The sequence below is a fragment of the Helianthus annuus genome, chromosome 13, assembly GCF_002127325.2.
Source record: "Helianthus annuus cultivar XRQ/B chromosome 13, HanXRQr2.0-SUNRISE, whole genome shotgun sequence".
Taxonomy (NCBI): domain Eukaryota; kingdom Viridiplantae; phylum Streptophyta; class Magnoliopsida; order Asterales; family Asteraceae; genus Helianthus; species Helianthus annuus.
In genome coordinates, this window is record NC_035445.2 from 152,090,631 (window position 1) to 152,112,002 (window position 21,372).

A 21,372-nucleotide genomic window follows, 5' to 3' on the forward strand; every position below is an offset into this window, starting at 1 on the left:
CGGCCACTCGTTCCTTCATAATCTCATAACGTTGGTGGCCGAGGTCGCGAATGTCTTGGAGACGACGGTTCATCTCCTCGAAATCTTCCTTTAACTCGAGATCGGAAGACGACTCGACCGTTTTTTTCCCGGTTCCCTTTCTTCTACCGGTGGGTCGGACCAACTCTTCTTGAATTCCCTCGTCAACGTCCACCGCCTCATTTAAATCAACATTGCGGGCATCCGATGTCGGAGTTGACGGGTCAACGGAGGATGATGTTTTTGACCTTTTAGCCCGACGTCTACTACTAGACGTCATTGGATTAACTACCGCCCACTTTGGACTTTATAGTGGGAATATTTTAAATTAAAAAAAAAAAAATTAAATAATGTTACCGTTGTCAACGGTCAAGAAATGGGCCCCCCTCTCTTTTTAAGCGTTATAATCAAAACGCCGGGCGAATTCTTTTTGAAAAATAACGCCCTATAACGCCGTGTGTAATGGCATTAGGGGCGTTATAGGGCGTTTTAAATGAATTTTTTTTTAAAAAACACGCCCCAGTACGGGCGGTCTTAGTATTATCGAAACGGGTATCAAAGTGAACTTATACCAACTGAATTCCGACAATGGTCTTGTTTCTGAGCGGATTTGGAAGCTAGGAGACTGATATCGGCGAGTTCAAGTATTCTTTCTGGTTGCACTATTTGGTTTGTGATTGCAGGTGCTTGCTCGAGAAAAATGAGAATTGAAAAATGAGGCGGGTGATTTCAAATCTCAATGGTATTTCCTTTAACAACATTTTTTTACTCATAAATATCGTCTAATCAACCTGTATTTGCATATATTTAAATCCAAATTACACTTCTAGAGGGCAATCACCAATACCACAAGACCACAACATGATTGTTTATATTATAACATGAAAAAAATTATGTATGTCTTCAAGAGGTTAAAGATTGAAGAAATTAACCATTACACATGGTCTAAAGGTTTGATTCAAATATAAGACCTTTACTAAAGGACATAGGGAATCATATGCCAGCCTATGATGTTAGCCTTTCTTCAGCCACTAGTTATATGTCCCAAATCATAGTGTGAAGTGATTAAGAAGATGCATATACTTTGTTATCTTACACAATCTACGTTTGCTTGTGCCAATGTGGCTTCCATTCTCATTTATTTGGCGACTCTTTTTTCAACTTTCAATTCAATATAAGCAACTACCATTCATCAAACATTTTATCTCACATCTTTTGACATTGAAGGTCGAGTTGAGGTGTTCATTAGTAGTAAAGATATCTCGGATACCACATATTGCCTCGTTAGCTCGTTCAAAATTCCTATTAATCCATTGATTTCCTCTTCATATTGCTCATAGATGAAAAGGAGAATAAACGAAAAGGCCAGTGCTGCAGTGAGGTTAAGCAATAATCAGAAGACGAAAAGACATGAAACCATAGTAAAACATGCGGCTACTAACAACACATACCTAATCCCAATGAAATGGGAAAATAGTTGACAAGAAACAACTTGAAAAAATAGAGTGGAACTGCAACCTGCAGGGGTCAATAATAAAGTCAACAATTCCATGATGTTTTTGGTACTAGCTGGTTTAGCTATAACACTTTTTGTATAAAAAAGTTATTCTATAAATGATTATAGAAGTTATTATTTCAGTAATAATCTATTATTTTGCAAAGAGTAAATTACGATTTTGGCCCGTGTGGTTATATCACTTTTACCCTTTTAACCCAAAAAAGAATCTTTTAACATCTGAGCCCCCAACGTCTTTTTTTCTAACCCTTTTGGCCCCTAAAAGTAAATGGATGGGGTTAGTGTTAGGGGCCAAAAGGGTTAGAAGAAAAGACGTTAGGGGCTCAGATGTTAAAAGATTCCTTTTTGGGCTAAAAGGGTAAAAGTGATATAACCACAGAAGCCAAAATCGTAATTTCCTCTTTTGCAAAAAATGTTTCACTTTTATGCATTTAAAATATAGTTTGACTAAAAAGTTTTGACACGTTCGACCGATTTCCTTTTTAGCTTTGATATACCCGTTTGAACAGTCGACGCCTCTTAAGCGTCTATAAAAATAGCTTAACCATAGCAAATGAGTGCCAGCCAGAACTTTTCTTATGTGTTCAATGTTTAAAGATAATGTTTTGGCAAAAAGGACCCTTTCACATATGGGTCTCGATTTGGATTATGTTTGATATAAACGTGCGAATAAAAAAAATAAACCAAGAAGAAAATGGGTCAAATGGATCGTAATCATATTTTATAAATGAAAGGTCAACAAAAAACTTTTAAAAGTGAAGAAAAAATATTTGCAGGTCAATCACACCTGCTCAGACCCACCCATTTGACACCTCTAACAAACCGATGGTTTAGGGTTTCCCAAATCATTTCCTCAAATCATTTTTAGCAAATTTGAGGAAAAATAAAAACATTTTAGAACTCGTAATATATTTAAAAAGGAACCTAAGAACCACTAAGGTACCTTTAAAAAGAAACTCCAGCTTCTTCCTTGTGCCAATGATTTAATCACATGACTTACGCCATTCCAGATGCTTACTATATTTGTAACAAAATTCCTCATACCCTTTTCAGAGACCTCAAAACGTGAATAGCTAGACCTGTAGCAAGCAAACATAATCAAACGATGGCAAGTTGCAGACGAATTTGATCAATTTCAAGCTTGATTCTGTGACTGAATAGAGATCTTTTTTTTAAATGTTAATACTTACATCTCAGTTGACATTAGAGAATACCCATATAGAAAAACTGTGACGAGCAGCAGTAGCTGAGCTGCAGAAGAGACGGCTGTTCTTTCACAAAGAAAAAACCAGTAGAACAGAGAAACCACTCCACAAAAGCAAAAAAATGACTTCCTCTCATCCCTCCACAATAAAATCTCAGCAACTGCATCCACAAGATAATAAAGGGAGTTAAAGTATATATATATAGGGTGTGGCCAGAATGGAAACCCATTGAGAAAACCTTGCAAAAACCCTATGAAACAATTTTTTAACAAATAAATTAGGGTATTTAAATAACATATTTTTAAGAGTTTTAAGCAAAAAAAATCATAAAGGCGCCGAAGGATTTAAAAAAATAAAATAAAAAGCTAGTCAACTTTACATGAGTGTTACACAAAAAATATTTATTTTTAACATAAGTAGCGTAGGTTTTGTATTTTTTTAATTCTTCGGCGCTCTTTTGATTTTTTTAGTTTTCTTGGCTTGAAAACATGTTACTTACATACCCTGATTTTTTCATAAAAAAAAATTGTTACATGCGGTTTTTTCCAAGTTTTCTTAATAACAGTGGGATTCCAATTTACACACACACACATACACAAAAGAAAAAACAACAAGGGCAGAATTGCCATTTACCATCTCCACCCCCTAGCAGCTGCGCGATTTTTGATTGTTCATAAAATTCATCGAGAATTACAGAAGAGTCCTTTGCTAAATGAGAGAATGATTCAATTGTCGATGTGATACCTTCCTGTACATCAACAATTAGTGGCAATTATAAAAATAAATATCATCCCAATCATCATTGTATTATGCCAGGAAGCCATCATAAGAAACAAAAGCAGAAAAAACAGAAGCATTGCAAGAGTACAGAACGAAAATAGCAAGCTCTAACACGCACTCCAAACAAATAAAATTTGCATCCAGTGAGTACAAAAAATTACAAGAAGAATAGAGTTTAAAAACACTCCGAAATTATAAAACTTACATCCAGTGAAACAACGGGCGAGTATTCAAGGTGGTGTTGGGCTGCAGAGCAATCATAGGTTGTAGTGTGCGACATTAATCGAACAATATTGTGGACTGAAGAATTACTATTGTGTCTGGAGTTTGTCTTTAAATGCATCACTTTAATGAGATAAACCATCAACCTCACAACCACATCAGGGATTTTGACCATTGGCCTGCGGTTTATTGCGTCAGTCCACAAAAATACAAATACAAGTTTTATGAATTTCTGGTACACATATTAATGGGTCAGAAAGAAACCGTAAGCACAGAAATAATAAATTAAGAAAAAATAAAGTTATTAGAAAAAGAGTAAAATGGCATTTTCGTCCCTGAGGTTTGCCTGGTTTTGCGACTTTCGTCCAAAGGTTTGTCTTTCCGCATCTGGATCCAAAAGGTTTAAAATCTTGCCTTTTTCATCCGGCTCGTTAACTCCATCCATTTTCCCCTGTTAAATCAAGGGTATTTTCGTCTTTTTACCTACTTGTTTTTGTTTAGTAAGGATATTTTGAATATTTGTACATTATGTTAAATGCTTGTACACAAAGTGAAAACAAAAAAACGAATTGCCCTTTAAGTTAAGAAAAAAAAGACATAAATACCTTTGAGTTAACGGGAAAAAATAAATGAAGTTAACGAGCCGGATGAAAATGGCAAGATTTCAAATCTTTTATTGGTAAAACAAACTTTGGACGAAAGTCGCAAAATTGGCCAAACCTCAGGGACGAAAATGGCATTTTACTCTAAAATGGGTTTTATGAAAACATTTGCATCGCATAATGCTCTTATGATACACACAACCTACAGATGGGTTTACTTTGTTTTTCTCCATCGTATAACAAAATTCATTAACATGAATTATCACTGATTACACGCATGCACTGTAAAGATGGTTCATGAAAATTTTTGGCGTAATTCAACCGTTTCTATAAAAATGGATAAATTTGATACCTGTAATAGCCTAAGCCCTCCAACATGCGCAAAGAAAACTCCCAAGAGCTCATTGGCTCAAGATTAGTGACGAAAAATGCCTACAGTATATGGAATCTTTTAGTTGCTAATGTCACTGAAGGTTAATAACTAATTAACTAATACTACAAATTACCTTTCCGGACACGGTAACCATACGAGAGACCAGAGCAGCTTCTGCACAGATAAGGGCATGAGCGACATTCTCCATGTATGTGTAGTCACACATGTTTACATCACTTCCTATAATAAACTGGAATGAGAGACTTTATTACTTATAAAAACTATATCCAAGAAGATATTAAAGAAAAAATGGGACTCAAAATCACATATCAATACGCAGAATGGAGGTATTAGAAAACTGAGATGTAAAGTAATGTCAGGCAGTTTTTATGTATACAGAAGTAAACTTTGAAGTTTTAACTTCTTATGTTAAACTGGATATACATGATGCTACAAAGGTTGATGATGTATGTTATAACAAGCAGCAATAATATTTTAACTGGTCTATCAGATTCATTTAGTGATGGTAAACAGCGGCCTATAGTTTGGGCCCCATATTCTCCGTTAATGTCTATCATTCAAAATTAATAATTACAAAGCGAAAAATACCGAGATTTATAAAAATTAGAGTAAAATGCCATTTTTGTCCCCGAGGTTTGGCTAGTTTTGCGACTTTCGTCCAAAGGTTTGTTTTTCCGCACCTGGATCCAAAAGGTTGAAATCTTGCATTTTCATCCAGCTTGTTAACTCCATCCATTATTCTCCGTTAAGTCAGGGGTATTTCCGTCTTTTTAGTTAACTTAAAGGGCAATTCGGTCTTTTTCACTTTACATACAAGCATTTAGCATAATGTACAAGTATTCAAAATACCCTTATTAAACAAAAAACAAAAACAAGTAGGTAAAAAAGACGAAAATACCCCTAACTTGATTGACAAAAATGGATGGAGTTAATGAGCCGGATGAAAATGGCAAGATTTCAAACCTTTTGGATCCAGATGCGGAAAAACAAACCTTTGGACGAAAGTCGCAAAACTGGCCAAACCTCGGGGATGAAAATGATATTTTACTCTAAAAATTATTTTACGTTGGATCTACATCAATATATATAACGATCTGATTGCAAAAAATGATTTTTACTGATAAGTAGGATAGAAGGATCAAGAAATGCACTTAAAAATGTTACGAATAATATGAATTCCGCACCTTAGCCCAGCTGGATTTTGCGACATCAACCAAAGAGGGCAAAAGCTGCTCATCTCGAGGTCCAAAAACGTTGCTAGGGCGAAGAGCACACGTAAGAAGGCCATCCATGTCATTAGCAAGCAAAACAGTTGCCTCTGCTTGAGCCTTAAGTTCACTATATACATTCTTAAACTGCAACACGGTAAATATAATTATATATCAGTATGAGCCGAAACAGAGTCTGTCACGTCAGGTTGACCAGCAATGGATTAAAGCTTAACTGTATAACTTGACCCATTTTTAGTGCATTTGACCCATTTTAGTTTGGGTAACTTTTAACCTGTTTGACCGATCATTAGTCTGGCCCATTTGACCCATTCTATTTAATGCTAAACTGTATGATTTGGCCCATTAGACCCACTTGAGATAAAACCCACCCATGAATAAATACTAGCTAGATCGAGATTTCCACCGCTAATAAAGAATATATTGATTCATCATTTAATAGGTTCATCTGTTAAGCATATGGAATATTTGAACAAAACAAAATATATTAGTCATACACACACGTGGCAGTAAGTAGAGGAACAAGTTATAGTAACATATGTTTAAAAAATCTAAGTTAAGAAAGTAAAATATTGGTCTAAAAGTGTGATCTTCCTTTTATATTTATTGAGAAACAATACATGACACTTATTGTAGAAAGTGGAAGTAGTATAATCTTCATAACTAGGGTATATAACCATATAAGTATAAGTATATGAAGACGTACTTTTGTAGCATATAACAACATTTCATTCCCATTATGAATATCATGTGAGTTGTCCAACACTACGTCTGCAGTACTGTTGTATATTAACCTTTTAACTTTGCATTCTTGACAAGCGCTAATAACATTTTTCACGCCTAAATAGAAAACAAATAACAAGATATGAGATCTTTGATAAAAACATAGTGTATTACATAAGGGGCAATCTAATTTAGGTATATTAAGATTTACCTTGAACAATTATTGTGTACCCAGAGAAGAAATCATGATTGCAGGAACTATCATCATTCACATAGAACACCACTGATGAGCCTTCAATAGCTGCAAAAAGATAAAACATTTTCTGTATAAAGTTTAGTCACAGCCTGATAATCAAGTTCTAGGTAGAATTACTATTTTAAAGTATATGGTAGAAGGACAAAATGACCAATTAGCAGCTGTTGTTTGCCATAGTGACCATTTGTGAGAACTAGTAACTGTGCAGTTAACCTCCTTTTAATCTATTTAGCATATTAGATATGTAGGACGTAGGTCACACCGACTGAACCACGTAAATCTCTAGTTTTCCGTTTTACTTTCTGTTTGTCTTCCTGTTTGATTCCTAAACCTAACAATCGCAATCAAGCACAGTTGCATGTGACCAAATTCCACCAATGATAACTACTTATATACTTCTTCCACTAATGAAACCTCCTAACATACACATTTATCACAAATTTTCATAACCTCACTATCACAATTAACTAATTAAATACATAAGATAAAAGTTATTCGGTTAAAATAAAATTACACTCAAGTACGCATCTACATTACAAGCTCTCACTAACAACTGCAGCAATTATTGTAATAAAACAAAATAAAAGGTATAAAACAGCAAATAACAAGAACAATATCATACATATAACAAAAATTCAGAACAGTACCATTGATAACGGACTTTTTGTTGCGAACATCAACATGAAAATAGAAAGCACGGCCAGTAGAGAGAGCACGGTCAAGAGGCACATCGTAGTCGTGATCATCGGGATCAAGTTGAAGAGACTGAGTTGAATCGGCAACTCGAACGATCCAAAACCCTAGCTTCAACAACCTCGCAACAAGAGATCTGCCAACGAAGCTTCTGCCGCCGAGAACGGTGCAGGTTTTCGATTGATCGTCGACCATCGCCATTTCCTCTCTCCACTTTCTCTCTCTAGGTCACAGAGAAGAAGTTAGAGAGAGAAAGGTGTTTAGGTGTGCATAGATTTGGGATTAAATGGACGAAATTTGTTTTGATTTTGTTCGGTTAGGGTTTGTGAATAAACAGGGGAGGAAGAGGAATTTTACGTGTACGTGAAGTTGGGATTTGGCGCCCAAACACCAAACGGAAAGCCTTGAAGTATGTTGGTGGACCCACAAGAGTTAATTTCTTTTAGCGTGAAATACATCCATTTGGCAAAATGTCACTCGCATCAGCGATCAAAGACACCGCTGGTGATCCGACCCGTCACTAATTCAAGAGAAAACTCATCGCCTGAACACACATTATAGTAAAACTTCTAACTTGCACATAACATTTTTTTCAAAGACATCGCTGGTGACCTGACTCGAATTCAAGAGAAAACTCATCGCCTGAAGACCCATTATAGTAAAACTTCTAACTTGCACATAACATTTTTTTTTCACAAATGAGACTCTCTCCAGACATCTTCTAAAGAAAGATAGAAACTGGAAATTCGATTGATTCAAACAAAAACAAGAACAGGATAGTTGGCCAATTCGAGAAGGCTAATCTCCGCTTCTAAGGTATAAAACCCTAATTCAGATAAACAAAAACAACGACCTAAAAATTGACAAATCTAGAAATATAAATACTAAAAATATGCAGCAGTTTCTGCCCACGTCTCCACCTCCTTAATTCTAGACTAATCCCCTGTTTTCTTGGTCTTTTTTCCCGCCAATTATTTTTCCTCCGCCTCTTTTCCCCCCATCCAATCGCAACTGCTCTGACCCAATTTGACCTGGCCCGGTTTGGCCCAACATCGGTTTCGTATCAATACTTCCTGCCGGGGAAAACAACTTGTCCTCAAGTTGGGTGACAATCAACTGAGCTGCTGGTCCAGAAGTGTGCTCTTCAAAGGGTTCGATAGTGAAGTGGTTAAATGTTGCGGATGGCTGCAGATTCGGTGGCAGTCCCATAAGCTTGTACTCCTTCCCATTGATAGTGAATTGTAGAAACATTTCCTTCCAGTTTGCTTGAACCGTGTTAAGCGTTGCAAGCCATTGAATACCGAGTACCGCATCAGCTCCTCCCAAATCAAAGGGGTGGAAGTCTTGTTTGATTTGTAGGTTCGCAATCTGCAGCACCAAATTCTTGCAAATACGATTGCATTTTAGGACATCACCATTCCCGATTTGGACTCCGAAAGGAGAGATGAAGTGGGTGACGAGGTTCAGGTTACTGACCAACTTATCTGAGATGAAATTGTGAGTGGACCCACTATCAATCAAAACTAAGATTTCAGCCTTGTCTATATGGCCCCGAAGTTTCATGGTTGTTAGAGATGTCTGACCAAATAACGCGTGGAGGCTGATCTTAGCTAGCTCATCGGTGCACTCCTGCTCGTTTTCAGCTGCTCCTTCCTCATTCGTGATCTCAAGGAGTTTGAACGTCCCCGTTTTACAACGATGTCCAGGGCCATATTTATCCCCACATCGAAAACATTCACCCTTGAGGTAACGGCTCTGTTTTTCTGCATCGCTGAGGCGGTTTTCAGTGGGTTTTTGGACGGGAACAACTTGGTTAACATTGCTTGAATAGGCTGGTCGTGGATCTGTTGTTGCTACACCCGTTGTCACACCCCAACCAATGGCGGAAACATCGGGATGAGACGAAGTGTGAAGATTGCTCGAGACATCATAACACTATTTGTGACAATAATTTAATAATCCAAGTTTCATTTCATAACTTCAACTAGTCAACATTACAAGAAATTCCAAATACAACAAGTTTAACCAATACAACATGATAACATAACAAAATTTGATACAACATATTCAACCCTAACGTCTATATGTGTATCTAGGCATCAACGCTACTTCTTTTATAGCATCATCATCAACCTGTAACATGTTTAAAATACAATTCAATGCAAAAGCAAAGGCGAGTATACAAGTTTGGTACGTACATAGCATAAGATAAAAAGTGTGAACAATTCCTCATGGCAAGCATATGATTCAAGATAAACATTAAATATGGCATGTGTCTAACATATCAAACCAAGAAAACGCAATATGCTCAAGACATAACCTCAAGTTTACGGGCGGGTCGTTAATCCTATAGCGCTACATATGTCAAGGTTTGGCTCGTACGAAGTTAATGATAAGTTCAACACATAAGAATAACCCAAGTTTAAAGTATCAAGTCATCACGTATACAAGCATGTTATAGGAACGTTCATGTGTTTAACAAAGTGTTCATGTGTAAGTTAATAGGTAAACATGTTACACCCCAAAAATGGTAAAAGTAAAAAGGGGGAAATACGAGTATACTCACGGTTTACAAGTGGTGACTTGAAATTCCGAGAGCAAGTTTGTAGATGAATTAGTTCGGAGCACCTTGTCCTTCTACACAAGGAAACGTAGGTGTGTGAGTTTGGCGTATAACGGAAGATTATAGATTCGGAGTTTTTAATATATAGAAAGTAACATAGGTGAAAATAATCATCTTGTACGCATAACTCTTGTTCTTGACACTATTGAAACTCAAAAGAGTTGGTATGATTTCATGGATTCTAAGATCCATTAGAGTCGTAACAAGGGCATGGTCATAGATGATGTAACGTCCACTTAACAAATAACTATTAAGTCATCATCAAGTCTTAGTTACTTAGATGTATACATATAGAATAACTTAGATATTATATAGTTTACAAGTCTTATGATTCAAGCATGAGGTAGGAGATTAATGTCTCCATTTAGGTACCTCTTTGTGTCATAGAATACATACATGAGGTAGGAAGAACAAGCTTCCATTTAGGCACCTCTATTGTTCACCACTACACTTGTTGTTATAAACAACAAGGAGGGTCATGAACATACAAGTATCAAGGTATTAACAACAACTAATCTATAGCAAAACATCAAGTAATGAGTGGATTCTTATGAAGGATAGCCCAAGCTAATCCAACCATCACACATTCAACAAGTTTCACACTTGAACATTACTTGTGGGTAAAACCCTAATTAAAAACAGAAAGTTTATGAGGTTTTAACCTCTGATTTAGATGTCTCAACCTTGTTTTTAAGCTTAACCAACCATGGGATAAGTTGTAAGCATTAGGACATAGGTATGAGATGTGTTGGACACAAGTTGCATAGATTTAAACAAGTTTTTGATGAACATAAAAACAAACAGAAAGTTTATGGACTATTTCGGGGCATTTCCAGGTCTGATTTCTCCAAGGAGAAGTCTAGGAATCGAACCCCATGATTATACAAGCAAGTAGGAAAAAGAATCGAGTGAATCGGATAAGAATTGAGTGAGTTATGCTCATTTTCGTGAAGGGGTGTCAATCTACTCGAACCTTTGCTTTCAGCTACGGTTTGGAGGATGTTTTGAGAGTTTTTAGTGTTGCAAAAGTGGTAGGGAGGCTGGTTATAAGTGGTATTTATAGGGGGAAGGATTAGGGTTTCAATGGGTTGGGCTTTGGAAGTGTTTAGAAGGGGTTACATCTTGAAACTAGCCCACAAAACCCAACTATATGGGGCTGAATTTTGCTGAATTTGGGCTGCCATGTTTCTTTAGTTTTTTATTTTTTTAAAACATTATAATGAGTAATTTTATTAGTTAAGTTGTGTAATAATATGCAACAATGTTTCCCCTAACTTGTAACAAGGTGAAATATGAAATAAAACATGATTTAACTAGGCAAAAAGTGTAATGTACAAGTATGTAACATGTTTGTAAGTAACAAGTATATGTCACATATTTACAAGTTCAACATATGTTTGTAAGTATCACAAAGAAGTATCAAATGATCTCATGATTAATCGTATTATGGTGTATGTATAGTATGTAACAAGGAAATGCAAGTTTTCATTCATGATCAAAATCTCGAGTTTACAACGAGTACTAGAAGGAACGAGTACAATGATACAAAGCTTCCAAAATTAGCAACACGAGTAAGACAAGCTATAAATAGAAAGTACAAAACACAGGGCGTTACAGTCTCCCCTCCTTTAGGAAATTTCGTCCCGAAATTTAGGAAGACTCAGGGAAAAGATGAGGATATTTCGATTTCATTTCGCTTTCGAGCTCCCAAGTAAATTCAGCGCCACGTTTTCCTTCCCATCGAACTTTGACAATAGGAATTCGACTGCGCCTCAATTGCTTGGTTCCTTGGTCCATGATTTCGACCGGTTTTTCTACAAAGTGAAGTGTTTCGTTGACTTGCAAGTCTTCGAGAGGAACGTGGAGTCCTTCGTCAGCTAGGCATTTCTTTAAGTTGGACACATGGAAGACAGGGTGTACATTGCTGAGTCCTTCAGGCAGGTCCAGTCTATACGCAACCTTGCCAATCCTTTCGAGAATCTTGAAAGGACCAACGTAGCGAGGTGCGAGTTTCCCTTTCTTGCCAAATCGAACCACGCCTTTCCAAGGGGATACCTTGAGAAGCACGTTGTCACCTGTCTCGAATTCCATAGGTTTGCGTCCTTTGTCAGCGTAACTCTTCTGTCGGTTCCTGGCTTTCAATAAGTTGTCTCGAACCTGTAAAATCTTGTCCGTAGCCTCTTGTATAAGCTCGGGACCGGTGATTTGGGCTTGACCAATCTCGTGCCAAGAAATAGGCGAACGGCACTTGCGACCATACAATGCTTCGAAAGGAGCCATTTGGATACTCGTGTGATAGCTGTTATTGTACGAGAATTCAGCCAAGGGCAAGTATGAATCCCAGTTGCCACCAAAATCTATTACGCATGAACGAAGCATATCCTCTAAGGTTTGGATAGTACGCTCGGTTTGACCGTCAGTCTGAGGATGGAAGGCGGTGCTAAGGTTAAGCTTAGTACCCATAGCAGATTGAAAAGTTTCCCAAAGACGAGACGTAAAACGAGCATCACGATCAGAAATGATATCAATGGGCGTCCCATGACGACAGATGATTTCCTTCATGTAGACCTTAGCCAATTTCTCGACTTTGAAGTCTTCACGAATGGGGAGGAAGTGAGCTGATTTGGTCAATCGGTCAACGACGACCCATATGCTGTCATGACCAGCTGTAGTGCGAGGAAGCTTAGTGATGAAATCCATGGCAATGCTCTCCCACTTCCAAACGGGAATTATTGGTTGTTCGAGCAAGCCAGAGGGACGTTGATGTTCGGCTTTTACTTTGGAACACGTAAGACATTTAGAAACGAAGGTGGCTATATCCTTCTTCATTCCAGGCCACCAATAGGAAGTACGCATATCATGGTACATCTTATCGGCACCAGGGTGAATAGAATATTTCGTGTTATGGGCCTCCTTCATCAGGAAATTGCGAAGATCGTCACGATTGGGAATCCAGATGCGATTGAGATAGTATAGAATACCATCGGGTTTGGACACAAGACTATTCTCAGCACCACATTGCATTTCGTTGTAGAGGTTACCCTCATTAACGGATGTATACTGGGCGTTACGTATGCGATTTTGAAGATCGTGGACGAGTTGGAAACAACGGATACTTTGGACGTGAGTTTTACGACTCAGGGCGTCGGCTACTACATTCGCCTTACCCGGGTGGTATTTGATTTCGCAGTCATAGTCGTTTAACAATTCCACCCAACGACGTTGACGCATGTTTAGTTCTTTTTGATTGAAGATGTGTTGAAGGCTCTTATGGTCGGTGAAGACTACACATTTAGTACCATAAAGGTAGTGTCGCCAAATCTTCAATGCAAAAACGACCGCACCAAGTTCAAGGTCGTGAGTAGTATAGTTTTTCTCATGAATTTTGAGTTGCCTCGATGCGTAAGCGATAACTTTGTCACGTTGCATAAGGACACAACCAAGACCAAGGTTTGAAGCGTCGCAATACACGACAAAATCATCGTTACCATCAGGAAGCGTTAGGATAGGAGCATTGCAAAGCATGTCCTTGAGCGTTTGAAAAGACTCTTCTTGTTCGGGACCCCAAACAAAAGGTCTCTCTTTTTGAGTCAAGGAGGTCAAAGGAACAGCGATTTTCGAAAAGTTGGAGATAAAACGACGGTAGTAACCAGCAAGACCAAGAAACGAACGGATTTCGGACGGAGATTTAGGTGCGACCCAATTTTTCACAGCTTCGATTTTTGCGGGATCAACGTGAATACCAAGTTTGTTGACAGTGTGACCAAGGAATTGAACTTCTTGTAACCAAAATTCACACTTGGAGAATTTGGCATATAGGTGTTCAGTACGAAGGAGTTCAAGAATAAGGCGCAAGTGTTGCTCATGCTCTGCTTGCGTCTTGGAATAGATGAGGATATCGTCGATGAAGACGATCACAAAACGGTCCAAGTATGCTTTGCACACGCGGTTCATTAAGTCCATAAAGACAGCAGGTGCGTTGGTCAAACCAAAGGGCATGACCACGAACTCATAATGACCATAACGCGTACGAAAGGCGGTTTTAGGCACATCTTCTTCGAGTACTCGAAGTTGATGATACCCAGAACGAAGATCGATCTTTGAAAAGCAGGTTGCGCCTTGCAATTGATCGAAGAGGTCATCAATGCGAGGAAGAGGGTATCGATTCTTGATAGTAAGCTTGTTGAGCTCACGATAGTCAATACACATACGAAAGGACCCATCTTTCTTCTTGACGAATAAAACGGGAGCGCCCCAAGGAGAAGTACTAGGGCGTATGAAGCCTTTGTTAAGAAGCTCTTGAAGTTGACTCGAGAGCTCTTGCATCTCAGAGGGTGCTAAACGATAGGGGGACTTAGCGACAGGCGTAGCGCCAGGCACTAAATCGATGCGAAAATCGACAGAACGAGCAGGAGGAGGACCAGGAAGGTCTTCGGGAAATACATCCGGAAAGTCACGTACAACAGGAACGTCACTTATGCTTGGGCCTTTATCCTTCTTTTCCACGATGTGGGCGAGAAAGGCGAAGGTACCCTTGCGTAAGCACTTGTTTGCCTTGATGCATGACATAAGCTTAAGGCCTTGAGAAGGCTTTTCACCATAGACGTGTAGAGAATCACCATTTGGAAGAGGCAAGCGAATAAACTTCTCAGAACAGACAACTTCAGCATGAACTCGCCTAAGCCAGTCCATACCTACTATGACGTCGAAACTACCCATTTGCATAGGTATGAGATCGATTGAGAACGTATGATCGTTAAGGATTAGTGAACAATTGGAGAGAACAGAATTGACTTTGACGGTTTTACCATTAGCAACTTCGACAGCGAAAGATTTTGGCAACTTAGAGCGTTTACACTTGAGCAAAGACTCGAATTCTAACGACACAAAACTTTTATCGGCACCAGTATCAAATAGGCATGAAGCATAGACATGGTTAATGAGAAACGTACCAGTGATGACGTCGTTTGCATTTTGAGCCTGAGCTGTGGTGAGAAGGAAAGCTCGACCCCTAGCGGGTTCTTGAACCTGTTGTTGTTGTTGGGGTTGTGGCTGTGGTTGTTGCTGTCGAGGTTGTTGTGGTTGATATCGTTGAGGACACACATTGGCCATGTGGTTGGTATCACCACACGTGAAGCATGCTCGCACAGGAGCGACTTGATTTGGAGCCAAAAGAGCTTGGTTTTGGTAGGCCTGTGGGGGGATACGACAGTATGGCGAGAGATGCCCATACCGGCCACACTTGTCACACTTTCGACAATGAGCGTTTGGGGGGTGATGATATCGGCATTTGTCGCACTTTGGGTGCGTTCCAGTATAAACCTTGCGTTCACCATTGAAAGCAGGCACAGTTTGAAGGGGTTGTGGGTTTGGCGGAGTGACGACCGCGCAGTTTTGGCTTGAAGCCTTCCGCTTCTTGCCTTGGTTTCTCTTAGATTGCTGGGAGGGTTTAGACTCATTAGGAGAGTCAATGGTGGCTTGGTGCGCATTCTTTGTTGAAACCTTGTCAAAGGTTCCATGAAGAACACAATTGTTGTTAAGTTCGGTAGCTATGCGGTACGCGTCTTCAATGGTTTGAGGGTTGGCAGATGCAAGATGGTTTGTTAAAGAAGGTGCAACACAACGAATGAATTTGGCCACGGTTTTGGGGGCGGTTTCTACTTGACCAGGGCATAGAACACTAAGCTGCTTGAAGCGTGTAATCAAACCATCCATGTCACTCCCTTTTTGCGTGAGGTTCCAGAATTCATTTTCCAACTTTTGGAGTTCGTGAGGGGGACAAAAGTGATCCTTCATAAGTTGTTTGAGATCGTCCCACGGCATAGCGTGTGCGACCTCGTTTCCTCTCTTGTTACGCTCAGTTGTCCACCACTCAAGTGCCTTTTCACGAAACACACCGGTTGCATTCAAGGTTCTTAGTTCGTCAGGGCAACCACTTTGCAAGAAGGTAAGCTCGATGGCATCAAACCAGTTCATCATGGCGGTAGCGCCATTCTTGCCGGTAAATTCTAAGGGTTTACAAGCCATGAAGTGCTTAAATTGGAAGGTCGATTTGGGTTTGTCGGCCTTTGAGTCGACCGAACCATGGGGTGAATCGGTTTGGATCTTGCTAACAATGTCGGGTAGGACCTTTGCAAATTGTTTAGCCATAAACTTCATACAATCCTTTTGGGACATGGCGGAGGAGGTCGAACCCTTCTTTGACTTGAGTTTCTTGGATGAACTAGAAGACATCTAAAAGATTTGAAAGAGAAGGGAAAGGATGAGACTTTGATCATTAATTGAAAACAAGGTTTGTGTATGCAAAGCAAGTAGATGTTCAAGTACCAAGTAAAGTTCACATAAAGCATAAGTTTCCAACACACATTCAACATGTATAGCACATAAGTTGCGAATAGGAAAATATAAATTTAGTTGGTTCATGAGAATTATTATTGTTTGTGATTGCGATAATGTGCGACATGATTAAAACGACATTTCGAAATGAATGAACGTTCAAGTATAAAATCACATATAAATTGAGATACATAAAAGAGAGGCTCAATAAAACATAGGAATGTTTCGGGTAGAGAAACGTCGACAATTCCAAAGTGGGTCGAAAGTCCTTTCGATTTAGAGATATTGTGCTTTGGCCTATAAGTAAGATACTCTCGTCGAGAAGCGATTAACGGTATCTTACCCTTCCGGTTACTACACATCTCTAAATGATTGGAACATTCGGGACTTTGGCGAGAATAAAAAAAATCAAGGAATGGGACTTAATCGACAAGATGCGGGTTTCACCCCTAACTTGACGATTTCGTACCCTAAATGTGGTTGGTACTTGTCGGCCAAAATAAAATTTTGACACTTTGACAAGGGTCCACTAGAGTTGAAATGGAAATTACCATTAAGTTGTGGATGTCACTCCTAGCTTAATGGTGAAATTTCGTGCAAAAATAGATTAAAGGTAGAGTGAGAGTCGTTTACCAAATTGTGGGTTTCACGCCTATTTTGGTAAAGTTGTCTCGTTGATGTTACAAGAGTATAAAATAGCAAAAGTGTATTCGTGTTAGCCTTAGGAAAGGCACATAAATTTATTAACAAGAAGTGTAGCTAGGAAGCATGTAAGATAGAGCACAAATGTTTTAAACAACAAATAAGAGACAAAGTTCCTAAAACTATAGACTAGGGCAAAAGCATGGCAATTTTCCTAATTCCCTATAGTTATGGCTCTGATACCAATCTGTCACACCCCAACCAATGGCGGAAACATCGGGATGAGACGAAGTGTGAAGATTGCTCGAGACATCATAACACTATTTGTGACAATAATTTAATAATCCAAGTTTCATTTCATAACTTCAACTAGTCAACATTACAAGAAATTCCAAATACAACAAGTTTAACCAATACAACATGATAACATAACAAAATTTGATACAACATATTCAACCCTAACGTCTATATGTGTATCTAGGCATCAACGCTACTTCTTTTATAGCATCATCATCAACCTGTAACATGTTTAAAATACAATTCAATGCAAAAGCAAAGGCGAGTATACAAGTTTGGTACGTACATAGCATAAGATAAAAAGTGTGAACAATTCCTCATGGCAAGCATATGATTCAAGATAAACATTAAATATGGCATGTGTCTAACATATCAAACCAAGAAAACGCAATATGCTCAAGACATAACCTCAAGTTTACGGGCGGGTCGTTAATCCTATAGCGCTACATATGTCAAGGTTTGGCTCGTACGAAGTTAATGATAAGTTCAACACATAAGAATAACCCAAGTTTAAAGTATCAAGTCATCACGTATACAAGCATGTTATAGGAACGTTCATGTGTTTAACAAAGTGTTCATGTGTAAGTTAATAGGTAAACATGTTACACCCCAAAAATGGTAAAAGTAAAAAGGGGGAAATACGAGTATACTCACGGTTTACAAGTGGTGACTTGAAATTCCGAGAGCAAGTTTGTAGATGAATTAGTTCGGAGCACCTTGTCCTTCTACACAAGGAAACGTAGGTGTGTGAGTTTGGCGTATAACGGAAGATTATAGATTCGGAGTTTTTAATATATAGAAAGTAACATAGGTGAAAATAATCATCTTGTACGCATAACTCTTGTTCTTGACACTATTGAAACTCAAAAGAGTTGGTATGATTTCATGGATTCTAAGATCCATTAGAGTCGTAACAAGGGCATGGTCATAGATGATGTAACGTCCACTTAACAAATAACTATTAAGTCATCATCAAGTCTTAGTTACTTAGATGTATACATATAGAATAACTTAGATATTATATAGTTTACAAGTCTTATGATTCAAGCATGAGGTAGGAGATTAATGTCTCCATTTAGGTACCTCTTTGTGTCATAGAATACATACATGAGGTAGGAAGAACAAGCTTCCATTTAGGCACCTCTATTGTTCACCACTACACTTGTTGTTATAAACAACAAGGAGGGTCATGAACATACAAGTATCAAGGTATTAACAACAACTAATCTATAGCAAAACATCAAGTAATGAGTGGATTCTTATGAAGGATAGCCCAAGCTAATCCAACCATCACACATTCAACAAGTTTCACACTTGAACATTACTTGTGGGTAAAACCCTAATTAAAAACAGAAAGTTTATGAGGTTTTAACCTCTGATTTAGATGTCTCAACCTTGTTTTTAAGCTTAACCAACCATGGGATAAGTTGTAAGCATTAGGACATAGGTATGAGATGTGTTGGACACAAGTTGCATAGATTTAAACAAGTTTTTGATGAACATAAAAACAAACAGAAAGTTTATGGACTATTTCGGGGCATTTCCAGGTCTGATTTCTCCAAGGAGAAGTCTAGGAATCAAACCCCATGATTATACAAGCAAGTAGGAAAAAGAATCGAGTGAATCGGATAAGAATTGAGTGAGTTATGCTCATTTTCGTGAAGGGGTGTCAATCTACTCGAACCTTTGCTTTCAGCTACGGTTTGGAGGATGTTTTGAGAGTTTTTAGTGTTGCAAAAGTGGTAGGGAGGCTGGTTATAAGTGGTATTTATAGGGGGAAGGATTAGGGTTTCAATGGGTTGGGCTTTGGAAGTGTTTAGAAGGGGTTACATCTTGAAACTAGCCCACAAAACCCAACTATATGGGGCTGAATTTTGCTGAATTTGGGCTGCCATGTTTCTTTAGTTTTTTATTTTTTTAAAACATTATAATGAGTAATTTTATTAGTTAAGTTGTGTAATAATATGCAACAATGTTTCCCCTAACTTGTAACAAGGTGAAATATGAAATAAAACATGATTTAACTAGGCAAAAAGTGTAATGTACAAGTATGTAACATGTTTGTAAGTAACAAGTATATGTCACATATTTACAAGTTCAACATATGTTTGTAAGTATCACAAAGAAGTATCAAATGATCTCATGATTAATCGTATTATGGTGTATGTATAGTATGTAACAAGGAAATGCAAGTTTTCATTCATGATCAAAATCTCGAGTTTACAACGAGTACTAGAAGGAACGAGTACAATGATACAAAGCTTCCAAAATTAGCAACACGAGTAAGACAAGCTATAAATAGAAAGTACAAAACACAGGGCGTTACACCCGTAGACTTGATAGTTTTTCCTGATAAGGTGTGGTTGAATTTGGACTCAAACTCGAGGGCAATGCTCATGGCCTTGTAAACCGTCCTTGGTTTATGAATTCTGACATCTGCCTTCAGTTCTTCTTTTAACCCATTCAAAAACACCCCTAGTAGACAGTGCTCGGGCCAGTTAGACACCCGAGAGGACCGTTTCGCGAATTCCTGTCTGTATTCTTGCACAGTACCGGTCTGCCTTACATTGCATAAGTGTTCGTCCGGATTCTGAAACTCAGCAGGCCCAAAATTTTTATGAAGGGCATGGACCAGTTCATCCCAGAATTCAATCGCCTGATCTGTAGAAAGCCATGAGTAAAAATCAAGAGCGTCACCTTCAAAATGCATTGTCGCCACATCAACCTTCTCATCCTCAGGAATGTTGTAATACCGGAAATACTTCTCGGCCTTAAGGACCCACCCACGCGGATCTCCATCACTGAAAGTCGGAAAATCCATCTTGTTATGAGGTCTGAAGTGTCGATTATTGCTTCCGGAAGAATCTTCATCATCAAATCGGTTAAACCCCCCGCCAGTTTTTTCCTTCTTTTTGTCGCGTGCCTTGAGAGCAGCAACATCATTCTGTAGGGACTCCATAGAGGACGCGATGGCTGCTAATTGGACAGCCACAGGGTCAGGGTTTGAAGGAGTAGGATCTGGATTCCCTCGTGTAGCAGGCATCTTCGATTTTGGATAATTGAAAGGGTGAAACGGTTGAGTATCGGATTTCAGAAATTTCCGATGGAGTGTGTGATTCCCGGCAATGGAACCAAATGTTAGAAACTGGAAATTCGATTGATTCAAACAAAAACAAGAACAGGATAGTTGGCCAATTCGAGAAGGCTAATCTCCGCTTCTAAGGTATAAAACCCTAATTCAGATAAACAAAAACAACGACCTAAAAATTGACAAATCTAGAAATATAAATACTAAAAATATGCAGCAGTTTCTGCCCACGTCTCCACCTCCTTAATTCTAGACTAATCCCCTGTTTTCTTGGTCTTTTTTCCCGCCAATTATTTTTCCTCCGCCTCTTTTCCCCCCATCCAATCGCAACTGCTCTGACCCAATTTGACCTGGCCCGGTTTGGCCCAACATCGGTTTCGTATCAGAAAGTCATTGGGTTACCGCTTGATCACGGCCTCTTTGGTCCCATAAGAGTGTATTGGTAATGAGTTGATGACAACGATTTTCCATGTGGTCGTCTGTTGAGGCCATGTGTGACGTCCTTGGTATTGAGGCAAAGCCATATCCCCACTTATGATAGTGGATCACTCGTTTTGTCTTGTCATTGACTCATCATGGAAATAACTGACTACGAGATTAGCCGGCGATTATGGGTATGGTTATTTGATTAACTGGTAAATCCGATATGATTATGTTTACGAGTGTCCCATAACTGAACATTGACCCAACCGAGCCAAATAGAATAAAGACATGTTATGTCAAATCGATATCTTTTTCAGATTCTTAA

General features: G+C 38.6%; 1 protein-coding gene across 1 annotated transcript; it reads right to left on the reverse strand.

Annotated features, from left to right (window-relative positions):
• Positions 1-1,075: 1,075 nt before the first annotated feature.
• LOC110899855 (3beta-hydroxysteroid-dehydrogenase/decarboxylase) lies at positions 1,076-8,075 on the reverse strand. The gene is made up of 12 exons (XM_022146753.2): positions 7,593-8,075; positions 6,901-6,990; positions 6,673-6,806; positions 5,922-6,092; positions 4,850-4,966; positions 4,696-4,775; positions 3,725-3,920; positions 3,373-3,487; positions 2,725-2,899; positions 2,478-2,613; positions 1,470-1,536; positions 1,076-1,389 (listed from the first exon to the last, which is right to left on the reverse strand). The coding sequence occupies exons 1-12, from the start codon at positions 7,837-7,839 to the stop codon at positions 1,220-1,222; spliced, it is 1,698 nt and encodes a 565-aa protein (XP_022002445.1). The 5' UTR covers positions 7,840-8,075; the 3' UTR covers positions 1,076-1,219.
• Between the last annotated feature and the right edge of the window lie 13,297 nt (positions 8,076-21,372).